An 18,555-nucleotide genomic window follows, 5' to 3' on the forward strand; every position below is an offset into this window, starting at 1 on the left:
CCCGCCCCGCCCCGCTTTCAGACTCCGCCCCCCGTCCCGTCCCACTCAGAGCCTGGTCCCTGTCGCAGCCCAGCTCTTGCGCCTCATCCCGGGAGCGGAGCTTTGTGCCCGCCTGGCCTTCAGGCTCCGCCTCGCCCCGCCCACAATCTGTCCAGCCTTCAGATTCCCGCCCACTCCTCGAGCCCCACCCCTCTCCCGGTCGCGGGGAGGGGCCATCCCGGGGCTGCCCGCCGAGAAGCCTAGGTAGTTGAGCCTCGGGCCCTCAGTTTGGGCGAAGGAGCCCGACAGAGGGGCTGGAGAGCTTGGAATCCCCACTCCGCCCCATCCTGCCGCTGGGGACCTGCAGGTCGGCGACTCGGCGACTTCGGGTGGGCGAAATAAATCAGAGACACGTGGTTTCTAAGGCCCCCTGAGTGTATAGAAAATTTTATGGTTCGGGCCACAGAAGAAACAGTGAAGCGGTGCGGGAGGGCAGAAAAAGCCCTATTCGAGGACGCCCACCTACTGTGGGTCGGGCTGGGCGACTTCTGCGGCTCTCATGGACCCGATGCCGTGACGCTTTCCCTGATACCCTGAAGAGTTCACTCTCTTTCGATTAGGTGCGTATTACGGATGACGCTGACGGCCACATGGCGAGCTACGTGGCCGAGTTCCTGCCTTCGTCTCCGGGTCACTACCGAGACAAGTTACATCTACACTTTAGAAGCCGGGGCATTTAGCAGACATCCCCAGGTGTGTTTTTTCGGCTCTGACGGATGTGTGGAACTGGGGTCCGAGTACTCACGCCCAGTCCCACGAGAGCTGGCCCTCCCCACTCAGCATCACTGTCACCCCTGGCAACCTGCAGGGCGCCGGAGACCTGCTCCTTTAAGAGGAGCCTGAGCCCGGCCCATCTTTGTTTCTTGCGCCCTCTCGCTGCGCCGGCGGAGCAAATATGGCCCAGGCTGTGCGGGCGCTGTGGCCCGGCGGGCGCGCTCTGACCTGGAGGCTGAGCGGTCGCCCCGCGCTGGGACTCCCCGCGCAGAGCCGGGCCGGCTTAACCGGGGCGGCGGGAGGCCCGGGCCCCGCCGCCACCACCCGCAAGGGGGGACCACGGCTCCTGGGGGCGGCGGCGCTGGCTCTGGGAGGAGCCCTGGGGCTGTACCACACTGCGCGGTGGCACCTGCGCGCCCAGAACCTCCGTGCCGAGCTCTCAGCCGCGCAGGTAAGCCCTGGTCGGACCAAGCCTTGGGTAGGGGCGCCCGGGTCAGCGCCGAACTTCGGGACTTCTGGGAACTGGCGGTGTCAGGAATCGCCTCCTCAGTCCGCTCTTGACCTTGGACCAGTGACTTGGTTTTAAGCCCTCGAGCCCTCAGCGTCCTTATCTGTGAAATGGGGCGCTACTGATGCCTGCTGACTAGAATTCTCGTTGTTTCAAAGTCGTTTTTTTAACGTGTTTTAAGACTTTTTGATGGAAAGATTTGGAGATCACTGAAAAGCGAAAGCCTCTTGTACAGTGGATGGCTTTACAAACATTTTATCGTGTCCCTCCCATTGTCTCCAAATCCCGAGGTTGTGTATCTATTAGTACTATTATTAGTATTTTTACGGAACTGATGACCCCTGGACTCCAGGCCCTGAGACACGGAGGAACAAGTGTATGTCCCCCAAGCCAGGTGGGGTCCCAGCTGCCCTTGCGATGCTTTGTACACAGCACTAGCACCCCTCCCCCCACACACACCCACAGGCGCCCCTTTCCTGAACCCATGGGAACAGGAACGGTAGATGGGGAGTGGAATTCTGTGTCTCCCTGCCCGCCCACCTCCATGGCCCAGCCTCACTCCCTCATCTCTGAACAATGGGGGAGCGGTACTGCAGCTGTGGCTTTCAAACTTGAATATGCTGCAAGCTCACGTGAGGCTCTCCTGCCCTGTGCAGGCCAGTGGCCCAGATATAACTCTCCCCTCTTGTAGATTTGAGGTAGACCCCGCTCGGAAACGCTGGGCTCTGCCTCCACACCCCTTGAAGGGGTCGGGGTGGGCACTCCCAAGTTGAAACAGTTGCATCTGGGGGGGGGGCACACCTGGCGGTGTCTGAAGTACCCTTGGGACAGGAAGGAGAGGAGAGATGTCTGTCTAGCGTTGGACAGAGATGAGAAGATTCCTCCTACACAGAACAGCCTTTCTACCTGGGGAGCCCACTGGATGGGCGCTTGGCTGTCCACTGCAGGAGCCTGCTCCCCACCTCCCTTCACCTCCCTTTCTCCCTGTCACCCATCCCCCATTTCTCCTGAAGTTCTTAGGTCATCCTAGAAAACTCTCCTGGGAAACTTTTGCTTGGGGGTGGGGCCTGGACCTGGGGGCGGGGCCTGGGCACTGGGCCTCAGAAGCACCCTCCTCTGCTCCTCATCCAGCTCTCCCTGTCCAGCCGCCTGCAGCTGACTCTGTACCAGTACAAAACGTGTCCCTTCTGCAGCAAGGTCCGCGCCTTCCTCGACTTCCACGCCCTGCCCTACCAGGTGGTGGAGGTGAACCCTGTGCGCAGGGCCGAGATCAAGTTCTCCTCCTACAGGAAGGTGCCCATCCTGTTGGCCCAGGAAGGAGACAGCCTGGTGAGCCTTGGGGAGCTCCCCCACCGCCCCACTGTCCAGGCTTGTCCTGGAATACCCCTGAGTTGGGCCCTGACCTGCAGCCCTGGAAGGAACCTGGGCTCTCCGGGCCTCGGCTGGGGATTACGAACCCGTGAGTCTGAGGGAGACAGAGGACCACAGAGCTTAACAACATGGGTTCTGAAGTCAGGATGGTCTGGGTTCAAGGTGAAGCTCTGTCACTCACTGGCTGTGTGACTTGGGGCCAGTCACTTATCCCCTCTGGGTTTGCTTCATTAATCATCAGAGAACCATACTCTCCAGGGTGTAGGGCTTGGCTCCTAGTACGTAGCTTCTGAGTCTTCCCGGCCCCTCAGTGCCCTGGAGGCCGAGCGGGTGAGTGGGCAGGGCTCAGATCCTGGGTCCCCCCCACATTCTCCTCCTCATTAGCCACACCTGGGTCTCCCTTACTCAGGACAGGCTTCCCTGAGGGTGGGGAGTGGGTCCTAGGGGAAGGGAAAGCTCAGTGGGCATCGATTTTAGGGGTGCACCTCCAGGGACAGACAAACAATGCCCAGGTTCCACCCGACCAGTTTCTGCAGAGTGCTTGGGTGTCAGGATTAAGAGCCCCTGGTGACCCTGCCAGTGGCCGGTCAGCCAGTACCCTCCGCCCCCCACAATCTTGATCTAAACCATCCTCTTCTCCAGCAACAACTGAACGACTCCTCTGTCATCATCAGTGCCCTCAAGACCTACCTGGTGTCGGGGTAAGGAGCCCCTGCGGCCCAGGCTGGCACTGCATCTCATCCCGTCTCCTATCTCAGGGAGGCCTCCCCTAGGTTCCTGCATGGGAGTGGGGTGGGGCTGCCGCTGAGATTTCCAGAATGGGCCACAGGCATCCCTCTGAGACGCCCCCTTCCGCGCATCTCCCTCTGTTGGGGAAGTGCTTCTGGTGTCTGCCCCAAGTCCCTCTTGCTGCAGGAACCTCCTGTGTCACCCACAAGAGGGTGGGAAAGCTTTTGTGGGTCAGTCCTGGGGCTGGATCAGGCTGGGGTAGATATTCATCCTGAGGAGGTGAGGGCTTCGTCTCCTGGAGGAAGAGGGAGTCAGGGTGAGGCTCTGGATATCTCCCAAAGGCAGCCCCTCGAAGACATCATCACCTACTATCCACCCATGAAGGCTGTGAACGAGCAGGGCAAGGAGGTGACCGAATTCTGCAACAAGTACTGGCTCATGCTGGATGAGAAGGAGGCCCAGCGGATGTATGGTGGGAAGGAGGCCAGGACGTGAGTGGGGCCGGGGCCGGGCCTGGGCCTGGGGATGTGGGGAGGGGCTGGTCTCCCCCAGAGGGGACCAGGCCGAGCGAGATGCTGTGAGCGCGGAGCAGCATGGGAGACCACAAGGGCTGGGGCTGAGCCACGGGCGTGACTGACCCTCCTTGAGGCCCTCCTGCTCCCATCCGTACACTGGGCTGTCTAGACAGTGCATCTGCTCCCCCAGCTCCCAGGCCCTGGCCCCTCAGGAAGCCCACGTGGCCCGCCTTCTGTCCCGCCTTGCCCGCAGGGAGGAGATGAAGTGGCGGCAGTGGGCAGACGACTGGCTGGTGCACCTCATCTCCCCCAACGTGTACCGCACGCCGACCGAAGCCTTGGCCTCCTTCGACTACATCGTCAAGGAGGGCAATTTCGGGACCGTGGAGGGCGCCGTGGCCAAGTACATGGGCGCAGCTGCCATGTACCTCATCAGCAAGCGGCTCAAGAGCAGGTGACGGTGCACACGTGTGTGCGCGTGCGTGCCTGCGCTCATGCACCTGGGGGCCTGCCATCCCCAAGTCCCCAGCATTAGCCAAGCTGCGACTCAAACCCAGAACCCCTGATTGCCTCCCCCAACCCAGGGCAAGCAGGGCTGGCCTGGGAGTCCAGAGCTGGGTCCCTGCCTTGGACCTTCCTCTGTTTCCCTCTCCATGGTTGGGTCTCTTGTCCCGCTCCACCTCCCCGAAGTAGCCTTGGTTCCCGGGCCTTCTCGCTCTCCCCACCTGTGCCGGGTTTCGCAGTTCCCCTGACGGACTCCCCCCCTTCCTGCCCAGGCACCACCTCCAGGCTGACGTGCGCGAGGATCTCTACGAGGCTGCCGACAAGTGGGTGGCAGCTGTGGGCGAAGACCGGCCCTTCATGGGGGGCCAGAAGCCGAACCTGGCTGACCTGGTGAGTGTGGTGATGTCACAGGGTGCACAGACCAAAGGGTCTGTCCTTGGGGTCGGGGAGGCCCAGGCAGGCAATACCTACGTCTCACAGCTCCTCCGTCCCAGAGGCGTCTGCCTCCACCGGTTGTCAAGGGCTTAAGGAAAACCAGTACTCCAGGCTTCTGTCCAGCAAAATTCTGGGACAGTGTCTTGTTGGCCTGACTTCAGTGCCAATCCTTGAAGCAGTCCTACAGCCAGGGTAGAATATATCGATTGCAAGGCTCTGGTCTTGGAGCGAGTGGTGGGGTCCCCTCTTCCCGAATCCTACAGCCAACCCACACACCTCATTCAAAGCCCTGCGTGCAAAACTGGCCCACTAGTGGGTCACGGGGCTCCCAGAAAGGGGAGGTGATGGGCCCAGGGCACGCACCTGGCAGAGGGCGGGGCAGGCGTGGACACCCCCTCTGTACCCGAACCCCTCGCCCAGGCCGTGTACGGCGTGCTGCGTGTGATGGAGGGTCTGGAGGCCTTCGACGACCTGATGCGTCACACTCACATCCGGCCCTGGTACCTGCGGGTGGAGAAGGCCATCACTGAGGCCCCCCAGTGAACTGAGCAGCCCTGCTGGGACGAGGGAGGGGACAGTGGAAGACACCGGCTGTGGGGGACCAGGGCCGCTGGGCCAGTACCTGCTGATGTTGTGACACAGTGCAGCAGGGGACGGGATCGTTCGACCTCTTGCCCACCCCACCCTAACCGCTCCGTCGCTTCTAACACTGGACGTCTGCTGGTGCCCCGGGGCGCTGGGGGACAAAGCCCAGGCTCAGTTTCCATTCACAAATGTACCCGCGCCTCCCGGGGCATGCAAGGCTACCTCCCTCACCAGCCGGAACCCCTCCTGGGCCTCCCTGCTCTTTAGCCTTCCCTGGGGCTCTCAGGGCTGCCCTGTTTACGCCCCGTGGGTGGGAATCAGGCTGGGCTCCTGCCGTGGGCAAGGGAAATAGGACCGTCCGGTTTGGGGAGCCCCATCCCTGGCTCCCCCTGGTTCCCGCTCTCCCCAGGTGTCCCCAGGACTGTGTGTCATGTTCACAATAAAGAAAAGGTTTGCGGCTCCCCGCGTGGCGGCACCATGGTGGAGGTCCGCAGCCAGTAAATACCGTGGGTCCAGTGCTCACTAAGTGTCAGGCCTGGGTGAAAGGCTCAGTGGGCTTTGTGTCCCATAACCCCTGGGACCCGGCCATGGGATGTGCAGCAGGGAGGTGCAGAGATGGCCCAGGGTGCAGGTCCGGTTCTACTCCCCACTACCGTGGGGCTCTGGCCAGGGGCACCCCTCTGGGCCCGAGTCTCCTCATCTGTCAGATGGGCGCCGTGGTGGTCCCCACCTCAGGGGGAAGCCGTGAGGGCTTGATGACAGGATACACGTCAGGCGTGCAGAAGGGTGCCTGGCGCAGCAGGGGCCCAGGTCGTTCCAGTCCTGCTCTGGAGACCAGGAGACGAGGGTCCAGAGGACACAGTGCCTTCCAGGGGCCCCTCTGGCAGCACACAGCCACCCAGGGCTTCAAATCCCAGGCCTGGCGCTTCCTGGTGGTGGGGGGGGGGGGGCGGCGCTGGGACAGGGGTCTATAGAGAGAAGCGGCTCTGGGAAGGAGGCGGGGCTGTGGGGGCCCTGTTCCCCTAGTTTCAGCAGATAACGGGCACGCTGCTCTGCAGAGGCCGGACAGGCAGCCAGTGAACCGAATTCTATCTCCCGGGCCCTCCCTGTTGTGCAGTGACCAGGCACCCCTCTCAGAGCCTCTCAGGAGAGTTTAAATTTTTTCTTTGTTAATTTTTTTTTAAAAAATTTATTTATTTTATCTATTTATTTTTGGCTGCGTTGGGTCTTCGTTGCTGCGCGCGGGCTTTTCTCTAGTTGCGGCGAGCAGGGGCTACTCTTCATTGTGACGCGCGGGCTTCTCGTTGCGGTGGCTTCTCTTGTTGCAGAGCATGGACTCTAGGCTCGCGGGCTTCAGTAGTTGTGGCGCACGGGCTTCAGTAGTTGTGGCTTGCGGGCTCTAGAGCGCAGGCTCAGTAGTTGTGGCGCACGGGCTTAGTTGCTCCGCGGCACATGGGATCTTCCCGGACCAGGGCTCAAACCCGTGTCCCCTGCATTGGCAGGCGGATTCTTAACCACTGCGCCACCAGGGAAGCCCTGTTAATTTTTTTAAATAAAAACAATTCATGGTCTTTGGGGACTTCCCTGGCAGTCCAGTGGTTAAGACTCCGTTCTCCTAATGCAGGGGGCACGGGTTCGATTCCTGGTTGGGGAACTAAGATCTCACAAGTCGCATGGCGCGGCCAAAAAAAAAAAAAAAAAAAAAATTCATGGTCTTTGTATTAGCAAACATTAAAATAAGGTAGAAGTGACAAGCACTCTGGAGGCAGACAGTGTCATTTTGGGAGCAGTGGCCTCGGCTTCTGCAGGGCTGTCTGCCACCTGCTTGTTTTTGTTCCCACGGCGAGCATCTGTCCTTGTCACCGTGTCACACTGCCTGGGTCTTCATGGCTGCAGAGTCCTCCTTCCTCTGGAAGGAAGGAGAGAAGCTGAGGCCTGAGGCCACACCAGTCTGTGGGATGAGGAGCCGTGGAAGCTGCCTCCATGGGGCTAACAGGTGTTGAGGTCTCCCGAGGTCACTGCTGTGTCCAGGATGCAGTTCCCCCTTCATCGATCAGCCTTTAAGTCCCAAGGTGCCTTTGCTCCAGGGACCTGTGTTGGCCTGTGGACCCCAGAGCCTCCCTCAGCACGGCAGGAACTAGGCCAGGAGCGCCTCGGGGCTGCACCCCTGCCCCCCTCCCCACTTTGCCTGCTCTTCACAGACAGCCTTCTCCTTGTCACCCCCCGGGGTTACTTGGTGCTTTTCCAGCTGCTCGAGGAGGCCAACTCGCCTTTCGCTGTCTCAATCCCACGTTCCCCAAAGGGAGCATTTGATGTGACCTGCTTGGGATAAGGCGTCCACCTTCAGTCCATGGCGCCGTGGCCCGGGGAGGGTCTCACGTCCCACAGCCCCACCCTGTGCTGCCTGCCCTTTCTGCTCCTCCTGCTAAATCCAGTGATCGTGTCTCCCAGCCTCGGCTTCCTCTTGAGGCTTGGTCTGGCTAAGGAGGCTCCAGGGGCAGGCCAGACCCCAGCTACTCACCACCACCCCTCTCCTTGTTTTCACAGAGATGTTTTCTTCTGTCCTTGCATTTCTCAGAGGAGGATATGGTTGATGGCAGAGCCATGCCGGGGATAGGGGCCTGACTCCTGACTGGGGCTTTATCCCTGGGCCTGCGGCAGGCAGAGAGGAGCCTGCCCACACCCTCCTCACCCACCTCCACTAAATGGTCACCTTGGTGAAAAGTCACCTTGATGGGGGCTTCCCTGGGGGCGCAGTGGTTGAGAGTCCGCCTGCCGATGCAGGGGACACGGGTTCGTGCCCGGTCCGGGAAGATCCCACATGCCGCGGAGCGGCTGGACCCGTGAGCCATGGCTGCTGAGCCTGCGTGTCCGGAGGCTGTGCTCCGCAAACAGCAGTGAGAGGCCCGCGTACCGGGAAAAAAGAAAAAGTCACCTTGATGAAAAGGACTGTGCTAACTAGACCCATTCCCTGTGAAGGGCTGGAGAATGGCCAGTCAAGGCAAGGCCACCACGGGGCACTGAGTCCTGCTTCTGTCACGGAGTATTTCCCGCAGAGGTGACAACCTTGCCTCAGTTACCTTTTCCCATAAGCAGCAGAGGGCGGTAGAGCATGCAAAAACCCTGTAGGGGACGGCAACAAGGCCTAGTGCTGCCACCTTGTGGCCAATTCTGGGATCGCACTTTGGGCCATCTTCATTTTCCAGGGACTCTATTTGCCCATCTGTAAAATGGGTTTAGCATGCAAAGAGCTGAAGATGGGTAGGTAGGAAAAGTCACACCTTGCAGGGGAAAAGGCCGCAAGCTAGGCACCCTTGCCCCATCTTGGTAATGCTCAGGTCATGGCGTGTGCCTGTGGGCATTGGTAGCAGCAGAAGGCCTGAGGTGGGAACTCTGCAGTTGTTTGCTGTGACCTTGGGCAAGCTTCATCCTTGCCCATCCATGGGCAAGCTCTCGGAGGTCAGTTACCCTTCATGGGGTTGTTGAAATCAGGCGTGGGAAGGTTGCACAAAGTTGATGTGCATTGTTGATGTGTGAGGGGTGTTTTTCTGCAGCCGGTGGGGTCTGCTGTCTCTTCTCAGAACACACTCCCTGCTCGCCAAGTGCCCCAGGAAGTAAGAAGGGAAGAGAGTCGTGAGAATGGCTAGATCCCTCCTCCCTGGGAGTTAGGGAGGGCTCCCTCGGGAGAGCGAGCCGCAGCAGGGGCTTTAAGGATTAGGATTCTGGTTCACTTTTTTTGTTAGATTATTAAATTTAAAATTTTCATTTTGATTATGCAAGTAATTGTTCATTGTGCATAAACAGAGCTTGAGGATAAGCAAAAAGATGATACCAATTATTCACAGACCCATCACTGAGATTTAAAAATTTAAATATCAAAAATTTAAAAAGATTTGGGACTTCCCAAAACTTTGGGACTTTCCAGTGGTTAAGACTCCGCGCTCTCAATGCAGGGGGCACAGGTTCGATCCCTGGTCAGGGAACTAGGATCCCACAAGCTGTGCGGCGCAACCAAAAAAAAAGAAATTTTTTTTTTTTTTTTGGAGAATAGCCTTCTAGTTATTTTTTATGTAGTCTGCATATAGTGTGTATGTGTGTGTGTATATATATATATACACACAAAATATTTTATATTTATATATATAATTTATATTTTATGTACAATATTTATATCTAACAGTTAAATGAGGCCTATTTTGTGGCAAGCACCATTTTAAGCACTTTACACATATCACCTCATTTAATCCTTTCAACATCCCTATGAGGTAAGTACAAATATTCCCATTTTACAGATGAGGAAGCTGAGGCACCAGAAAGGTTAAGTGAATTGCCTGGTGTCACACAGTAAATGGCACAGGCAGGATTTGAACACAGATCTCCTGGCTCCAGAGTCAATGATCTTAACCACAATGTCACATTACTTATCTCTCTCTAGATACATATATTGGTTTTTTTAAAAAATTTATTTATTTATTTTTGGCTGCGCTGGGTCCTCGTTGCTGCGCACGGGCTTTCTCTAGTTGCAGCGAGCAGGAGCTACTCTTCCTCATGGTGCGCGGGCTTCTCATTGCAGTGGCTTCTCTTGTGGCGGAGCACGGGCTCTAGGCGCGCGGGCTTCATTAGTTGTGGCACGTGGGCTCAGTAGTTGTGGCTCGTGGGCTCTAGAGCGCAGGCTCAGTAGTTGTAGCGCACGGGCTTAGTTGCTCCGCGGCATGTAGGATCTTCCCGGACCAGGGCTCGAACCCATGTTCCCTGCGTTGGCAGGAGGATTCTTAACCACTGTGCCACCAGGGAAGTCCCTAGATACATATTTTTTAAAGTAAAAATTCAGATCACACAGTAGCTCCTCAGTCACATTCCAGATCAGTAACTGTTCTCCCTCACCATTTCTAATGACTTCCACAGTATGCCAGGCTCCACTGGATGACTCTTCCCTAATTTTTTTAACCAGTCCAATGGGAAGGATGTGGACGGGCAGAAGTGTCTAATGGGGAACAGGCCTGGTAGTGGGGGGACGGTGTGGTGTGGGCTGAATAATGGCCCCCAAATATACCCAGGTCCTAATCCCTGGAACCTGGGAACGTTACCTTACGTCGTAAAGACACTCTGTAGGTGTGATTAAATTAATGATTTTGAGATGGAGAGATTTTCCTGGATTATCCAGATGAGCCCTAAATGTAATCACAGTCTCTTTATAAGAGGAAGCCTGAGGGAGGTTTGACTAAAGAAGAGGAGATGTGAGAACAGAAGTGAGAGGTTGGAATGACGCCAGGAAGAGGTCGAAATCCAAGGAAAGCAGCCGGTCGCCAGAAGCCAGAAGAGGCAAGGAAATGAATTCTCCTTGAGAGCTTCTGGAAGGAACCAGCCCTGTGGGACACCTTGATTTCGGCTCAGTGAGATTGATTTTGGATTTCTGGCCTCTAGAACTGTAAGGGAATAAATGTGTGTGTGTGTGTGTGTGTGTGTGTGTGTGTGTGTGTGTGTCTGTGTGTGTGTGTGTGTGTGTGTCTGTGTGTGTGTGTGTCTGTGTGTGTCTGTGTGTGTGTGTGTGTGTGTCTGTGTGTGTGTGTGTGTGTGTGTGTGTGTGTGTGTTTAGTTCCCTGGCCAGGGATCGAACCCATGTCCCTTGAAATGGAAGCACAGAGTCTTAACCACTGGACTACCAGGGAAGTCCTGCTTTTGTGTTGTTTTAAGATGCCACGTTTGTGGGGCTTCCCTGGTGGCGCAGTGGTTGGGAGTCCGCCTGTCGATGCAGGGCACACGGGTTCGTGCCCCGGTCCGGGAAGATCCCACGTGCTGCGGAGCGGCTGGGCCCGTGAGCCATGGCCGCTGGGCCTGCACGTCCGGAGCCTGTGCTCCGCAACGGAAGAGGCCACAACAGTGAGAGGCCCGCGTACCACCAAAAAAAAAAAAAAAAAAAAGATGCCACGTTTGTGATGATTTGTAGCAGCAGCCATAGGACACTAATACGAGTGGTACAGACCAGTGTAGTCAGGGAAGAGAAGCGGCTTCAGGGAGCCAGGTGACCCAGGGCAAGTCCCTTGCCCTGTGTCAGTTTCCTCCTCCCTAAAATGAGGGGCAGCAGTTGGGCTCTTTGGTGCAGCAGGGGGCCCCCCCGCCCTGGCAGGTGTGGGTGGAGCCAGCTCATGGGGCTTTCACAACTGCCGTGGGGAGATAATGTTTGGTCCCCGGCCACAGGGACCGTGCTGAGCGGTGATAGCAAATGGCCCGAAGGGACTGTTCCTTTGTGCTGCTCCCCCGCCAGCCTCTGTTGTGGGACGCCGACAGCAGGACAGGCCTAGGCTTGCCTGGCCCCTGGGGTCTGGGGTGGGCCTCTGGCCTTCTTGTTTCCTTCCTGCACTCCGGCATCACTCCCCTCCAACTGGCCTTCCCACCCAGCGCTGGCCGGCCTCTCCAGCCACTATAACTGGGACTCGCCGGTCTGCTCCTGCTTCTTGGCCCTGGAGGGCAGGGAGCAAGGTCCACGCCTGGGCAGAGGGGCCCGGCAGGCAGGCTGTTCCTCTCCTCACCCTTCCCCTACATTCCAGCCTGCCCAGACCAGCGAGATGGGGACTGGGGGCAGCCTGGCCAGAGCTGAGGTTGAGAAGAGGGCTTCAGAATCAGCAAAACTGGTTTGCATCCTGGCTCAACATGTGCCCTCTTTTGGGGGGTGGGGGGACGCTGTGGCTTGTGGGATCTTAGTTCCCTGAACAGGGATCGAACCCAGGCCCTCAGCATTGAGAGGGAGAAGTGCTAACCACTGGACCGCCAGGGAATTCCCAACATTTGCCCTTCGTAGGAACCCGGAGGAGTCCCTTCCAGCTCTGAGCTGTAAGGCAAATATGGTGCCCATCTTGCTCGTGAGGAAACTGAGGCTCAGAGAGGCATGAGATTTGCCCAAGATCACGCCGCCAGGTGCCAGGATTCAAGCAGAGGCCTGCCCCACTTTTCCCCGGTTCTCTGTGGCCTCCTGGCCAGGAGGGCGGCCAGATGCCGGGTGTCACCTACCCGAGGTGAGGCAAGGAGCACCTGCCCCTCAGTGAAGGTCCCTGCAGGTGGGTCGTGGCATGGTTCCGGGCTGCCGGGCCTGCTCTGGGGGCAGGGGCCCCAGCAGAGCCCACGGCATCTCCACCCCCAAGCATGCAGCGCAAGTGGGGTCCTCTGACCTGCCTTCAGGGCCGCGTCACCTGCTCACGGTGAGGCCCTGGGCAAGTCCCTTCCCCTCCTGGAGTCTTAGTTTCTGCCTCTGTAAAATGGGGACGTGGCGGCAGCAGCACCTGTGCCCTGTGTGTACAGAGCCCCAGCTGGCGCTCAGCGATGGCACTCCCGACTTACGAGATGAGAAGGTCTGGCTTCAGAAAGGAAGCCGGTGGGAGCTGCCCCCACGCCCATCCCATGCCAGAGATCCCAGGCCTCCTCACCCGGGGAAGGAGGGAGGGGGGACTGGAATGAAAAGCATGTAAGGGAAGTCACTCTGTGAGTTTGGAATCCAGGATGGGGCAGGGGAGCTGCGAGATAAAACTCTTTATTAAGGACCAGCCATTTCCGTTTCCTGTCTCATTTCAACTTTCCAGCAGCCCTCCCAGGCTCGACTGGAGGTAGGACGGAGGTCTGAAATGCGTCCGGCTGGGCTAAAATCAGGGTTGTCAGCAGGGGAGCGTTCCTTCCGCAGGCTCTCCAGGACTTGGTCCTTGCCTTTTCGTTTCTAGAGGCCGCAGCATTCCTTGACTCGGGCGTCCTTACTCCATCTTCAGAGCCAGTGACCTTGGGCTGAGTCCTCGCCTGTCTCCCCGCCTCTGTCTCCCACATGGAAGGATCTTGTGACTACATTGGATCCCCCTGGATAATCCAGGCCACTCTCCCTATTTTAAGGTCAGCTGATTAGCAACCTTAATTCCACCTGTGACCTTAACTAGCCTTTGCCATGCCACCTAATTCACAGGTGGTGGGGATTAGGACGCGGCTGTCTTTGGGAGGGGCTATAATTCTGCTTCCCACACCGTAGAACATTTGGATGGGTTTTATCCGATTAGCAACTATTCATTAAGCATGTAGTGGGTGCCGGGCACCTACCGGGAACAGCAGTGAGAAAGCCAGCAAGTACTCCCACCCTCTAGTTAGCGGGGAGAAGTGCAAGGGAGAAAAACAAACGGGGTGGAACAGGACTGCCATTGGAAGTAGGGTGGCCAGCGACAGCCTCTGTAAGAAAGTGACATTCAATTAAAGACTGGAAGGAGGGATGAAGGCACAAAGGAGGGAGGTTGGCTTGGTGACACATCAAGTGTCACCCACCTCAGAGCACCTCCCCAAATTAACTTCTGTGCTGGGGAAGCCCCACTCCCAGCTGGAAGGAACTGGGAACCTGGGACCCGGCCACCGTCCCAAGGAGAAGCCTGGACAGGGGCGGGGTGGGGGCGGGGGGCGATGACCAACTTGACAAGACCCAACCAGTGGTTGGGAAATGGTTTATGCCCGTTACCCAGGTAACAAGCTGACGCAAGTGGCATATTAGTTGCCTACGGCTGCTGTAACAAATCACCATGAACTTGGATGGCCGAAAACAATAGAAATGAGTTCTCTCACAGTTCAGGAGGCCAGAAGCCAGAAATCCAGGTGGCAGTGTTGGTTCCCTCTGGAGGGTCTGAGGGAGAAATCGTTCCTGCCTCTCCCTTCGTTTCAGGTGGCTGCCTGCAATCCTTTTTTTTTTTTTTTTTGCCACACCCGAGGCTTGCGAGATCTTAGTTCCCGGACCAGGGCTCGAACCCGCAGCCCCTGCCGTGGAAGCATGGAGTCTTAACCACTGCACCGCCGGGGAGGTCCCGATCCCTGGCATTTTTTGACACGTTGGTGCATCAGTCCAGCCTCTGCCTCTGTCCTCACGTGGCCTTCTCCCTGTGTGGTGCTCTCCTGTCTGTCCAGACTTCCCTCTTTTATAAAGACACCAGTCATCGGACTTAGGGCCCACCCTCACCCAGGATGACCCCATCCGGACTTGATGACATCTGCAAAAACCCTACTTCCAAGTCAAGCAACATCTGAGCTTCCCAGTGGACAAGAATTCGGGGGAGACACTGCTCAACCCAGCACGAGTGGTATATGCGTTTCATGCAAGGGCACACTTCTGTGCCTCCCTACAGCCTCCGAATGCCAGGGCCGCCCGGCACGTCCCCCAGGCTGCTTCATACAGTCCGCCACCAACCAGTGGCACCGAGGGCCGTCAGCGGGGGGATGGGGACCGGGGTGTCGAGTTATTTAATGAACATTTCATCGAGCACTCTGTGCGCCGGCACCGCCTTAGGTGCCGGAGGTACAACGGCAGGCACGCTCCCTGTCCCCAGAAAGCGAATGAAGAAGGTCCAGGGGGGCCCTCCAGCACCTCTAAGTCAGAAGGACGGGCAGGAACGAAATCTGAGGCCGGGGAGGGGCAGCCATTGCCGCGAAGAGAGGCACAGTGGTGTCTGGAGGTGCTTCAAGCAGGAGACGGGTCAGCTGTGCTCAACGTGGGCTGAATCAGGTGAGGGCTCAGGAAGGACCAGACTCACTATCTCCTGGGGCACTGGAGAGCTGTCAGAGCACCCCAAATCCGATGAACATCCATCCTAAAGAGGGGGTGCCTCCAGAAGCCCAGAGCGGGTAGCTGCTCTGAGGGGTAGCTTTCTCCTGCTCTCTCATGAGAAAGAGGGATTTGTATTCTAACATGTAAACGGCCCCATACCACCCAAGCCCAGGTCAGGGAAACCATGGCTCCATCATCAGCTCTGAAACGACTTTATTAGAAGGCTGTTTTAAATGACAACTTCCAATTCTTTCTTAATTTGCTTTGTCACTGATTCCAGGTTTAACTCTGTTTAAATATAACAATAAATCTTGCATTGATCTTTGCACCCTATTTAAATTGTCTTCATCAGGCCGTTCCGGTGACTGGAAGGGTGGCTGTGCAGTTGCACGTTGACCGGGATTACTGAGCAGGGGTAGCGGGGGCCCCAGGACAGAGGGAGCCCGCTTCACAGGTACGGGTGGGGAGCCGGCCGCCCTCTCCTCTGGCCTCCACCCCAAACTCACAGTGATAGGCACCTCACTGCCTTGTCTTTCAAAAACGGTGAATAAATCCCTCCCAGTCCAAGAAATGCTTTGGACTTCCATCTTGAACAGGGTTGAGATTTCCCCCACTCTCCCTGCCCCCCCCCCCCCCCCGATCAAACCCCCAGATCCTAAGGCTTCCTAGGTGCCGGCCCCGCCCTGACCTGCCAAAGGACTCTCTCCCCGTGATCAGGGCCCTTCCGCCTTCTTGCCTTTCTTCTGTCTCCAGTTCCGAAAGGAATTTCTTTGGACAGACGCGGTGCGGCAGCGAGAAGGGTCACTCCCACGGCCCCTCCTTCGTCCTCCCGGCCCACCTCACAGGTGCTGGGGAGGTGCAGTCAACCAGGAACATAAATATGAATAAAAAAGGAACTTGAAAATGACAGGCTAGTAATTAAACACATCTATAAAAATAGTTAGGACATAACTCTGTTCAAATAAATACAAAATAAATAGGCTCCAAGCAGTGTGATACGTTGCATCAGTGGAATGTGAGGCTGGTCCCACTTTGCCCCAGTTGGGATTGGACACGAATCCCCGGGGCGTCAGAAACAGACTTTAACGCGGTCAGCCAAGCCCAAGCCGTTGGCTCTCTTTGTCCTCCCCCTGGAACAACGGAACTTGTACATTTGTCCAGCTTGTCTTTCGGAACAAAACCCTCTTTCCAACAATACATAATTAAGGCCTCGAACACCTTTTCCTTCTCTCACCAGGGCGTGCAGACTCAGGGCAGAAACTGCCCTTCCTGCTTCAACACAACGCCCACTGCCCTCGTGCCAACGGGGAGGGAGAGGGAGTTAGTTCTGAGCTGGTGCCATCCTGCCACAGGCCGGGGCCCGCTCAGAGCCCCACGAGCCCCCCAGCAGCAGGAAGCAGAGGCCCTCTGGGTCCCAGGACCCATGAAGCCGTGCGCCAGGACGCCAGGCAGCCTTGCCCTCGTCATGCACACGGGCATCCAGGTGCCCATCTGTGGGGCAGCTCAGAAGCCAGACCCCTCCCTCTTCCCTGCCAGTGGCTGCGCTGCCGGTTGGGAAGCCGGGCTTAGGTCAGCTAGAACCACCCTTCCCCGTGGACTGGGCGGACAGGAGCAGCGTGGCGGGGGGGAGTGTGGGCTGCGGGCCCTCCTCCTACCATTTAAAACAGCAGCAAGGAAGGAAGCAAGCTGGGCCCGGGGAGGACGCTCAGCAGGCCTGAAGCCACCCCGCGCCAACGGTCTGGCCGCGAGGACGCGATGGAAGAACTAAGCCAGCCTCCCAGCCCAGCTATTCGGCCGGCGGCACGGGCAACGTCCTGTCCCCACGCACGCGAGCCTGTGTCCTGCTGAGCCCCGGACCCCTGAGGAACGCCCACAGGTCTTCCCTGGAGTGGACGCGAGGGTCAGCCGGGGTCAGCAGGACACACCCAGCGGGCCCGCCGGCTCTGCCCCCACCCCTGCAGGTGCATCCCAGGGATTTCACAGCTTGGCTCAAGTCGGCTTAGTGTCGGCACATTCACAGAATGAGGCAGCTACACATCCCGGGGCTGCGGGCCCGGGATCAGCGAGTCCGCGCGCGGGCCGGCCTCCCTCCCGTCACCGCGACTGCACGCCCAGGGCCATCTTCAGGTTCTCGTACACCACGTAGCTGATGCTCACGGCCGGAATCACCTTCATGAAGTTGGGGGCCAGCCCCCGGTACAGGCCGAAGGCCCCCTCGGTCCGCAGGATCTGCTTGAAGAGGCTGCTCATGGTCACCTCCGGAGCGCCCTCAGCGGATGCTGCAGGGACAGGGGTCGCCCGTCAGGGGCCCTTCGCCGGCTCCTCCCCACGTCCCAACCTGCCCGGGGAGGTGGGCCCCTGGGGACCGACTGGCCTAAGACCGGCCTCACCTTGGGCCTGCATCCGGGTCCTGACCAGGGCCAGTGGGTAGCTGGCCAGCTGGCCACAGGTGCTAGACATGGTGCCACAGGCCAGGAGCACAAACACGCCAGGGTCTGCGCTGTTCACTGCATAGCGCTGCAGCCAGGCATTCTTGAGTGTCTGAAAGGGCAGACGGGGGCGGGGGTGAGGCAAAGGGCCTGCAGGCCCCGGGAGGGAAGGGTTTGTGAGGCAGCGGGAGACTGGGGGGGCTGAGGGGACAGTTATCGGATCCACACAGGAGGCGCTGCCCCATCACATGGGATCCGCGAGGCCACTGTAACCTGATTCACTTGGCCTGGGCCGGCCTGGGGCTGGCTGGGCTCCCGGCCGGCCTGCCCTTTGTTTCTGCTGTCACTAGGGATTTCTGGAGAGGACGGGGAGCAGCGATGACGCAGGGGCAGCCCCTCCCTTGCCTCCCCCGAGAGCCGGACTCCTGTGCTCCGGAGTCTGCTGGGGGCCCAGGGAGCCCCCAGGGCATGGTGCTCTGTAGATCTGCCTGCCAAGCCCCTGGGGGTACGGAACCTGGGGGCTGCCAGGGGCAGGCAGTGTGACAGGACCCCCTGCAATGGACAGATGAGTCTGGAAGGAGACAAGGGGGCGGGGGGGGGGGCGGAGGGGTGACACATGGCCAGGAGGGGGTTTCTGAATCTCTCCAGCTGCTCAAGGGGCCCGAGTCCTCTAGGGCCTCACCTCGTAGACGGCCAGGTCTATCCCAGCGTAGGGGATGATCCCCAGCATGTTGGGAACGTAGCCTTTGTAGAAGGCGGCCACGCCCTCTCTGGCCAGGATCTTCCTGGCGCAGTCCAGCATGCCCGAGTACTGGCCTGTTTTGCGCAGGGCCATCCGGGTCTTCAGGACCTGCAGAGCCCAAGGGAAGCGACGGAAGTGTGAGCCCAGCCCACTCCGCACCCTCACCTCCACATGCACTGCCCGCCCCGGGACCGACGTGGCCCTCACCTCCATCGGGTAGATGCTGCTCTGGGCGATGGCCCCGGCCAAGGACCCCGCCACAAGCCTCTCGTGAATCCTCAGAGTCTCTTGGTCGCTCCCAACGAGACGCTTGATCTGGAACAGGGAGCAAACGGACTGATACCCCCCGGAGACCAGCACACCTGCTCCTGCCCCGCCCCTCCTCCCGGAGCCTGTCAGCTTCAGCCAAGACCTGGTGTCCCTGGCAC

The 18,555-nt window shown here is 58.5% G+C and overlaps 2 protein-coding genes across 11 annotated transcripts in view; one reads left to right on the top strand and one right to left on the bottom strand.

Moving 5' to 3' along the window:
• The first annotated feature begins 903 nt into the window (after window positions 1–903).
• PTGES2 (prostaglandin E synthase 2) lies at window positions 904–15,289 on the top strand. 3 transcript variants are annotated; one of them, XR_010841846.1, is made up of 8 exons: window positions 908–1,204; window positions 2,393–2,590; window positions 3,275–3,333; window positions 3,703–3,852; window positions 4,130–4,330; window positions 4,653–4,770; window positions 13,110–13,272; window positions 14,081–15,289. XR_010841846.1 is itself a non-coding variant. In XM_059072634.2 (7 exons), the coding sequence occupies exons 1-7, from the start codon at window positions 935–937 to the stop codon at window positions 5,356–5,358; spliced, it is 1,119 nt and encodes a 372-aa protein (XP_058928617.1). In that variant the 5' UTR covers window positions 907–934; the 3' UTR covers window positions 5,359–5,902. The 3 variants fall into 3 exon arrangements, 2 of the variants coding, with proteins under 2 accessions (XP_058928616.1, XP_058928617.1); XM_059072634.2 differs by lacking the exons at window positions 13,110–13,272; window positions 14,081–15,289 and adding an exon at window positions 5,236–5,902 and having other exon boundaries at window positions 907–1,204; XM_059072633.2 differs by lacking the exons at window positions 13,110–13,272; window positions 14,081–15,289 and having other exon boundaries at window positions 904–1,204; window positions 4,653–4,923.
• SLC25A25 (solute carrier family 25 member 25) overlaps window positions 15,153–18,555 on the bottom strand; it is a 32,748-nt gene continuing 29,345 nt past the window's right edge. For all 8 annotated transcript variants that reach the window (XM_059072602.2, XM_059072603.2, XM_059072609.2 and 5 more), the window contains 4 exons: window positions 18,335–18,442; window positions 18,068–18,235; window positions 17,347–17,497; window positions 15,153–17,235 (listed from right to left, as the gene is read on the bottom strand). In XM_059072602.2, coding sequence (XP_058928585.1) covers window positions 17,051–17,235; window positions 17,347–17,497; window positions 18,068–18,235; window positions 18,335–18,442 — 612 coding nt within the window. In that variant the 3' untranslated portion in view covers window positions 15,153–17,050. The remainder of the gene's footprint in view (window positions 17,236–17,346; window positions 17,498–18,067; window positions 18,236–18,334; window positions 18,443–18,555) is intronic.

This window comes from Kogia breviceps, chromosome 8 (genome assembly GCF_026419965.1).
Source record: "Kogia breviceps isolate mKogBre1 chromosome 8, mKogBre1 haplotype 1, whole genome shotgun sequence".
Taxonomy (NCBI): Eukaryota; Metazoa; Chordata; class Mammalia; order Artiodactyla; family Physeteridae; genus Kogia; species Kogia breviceps.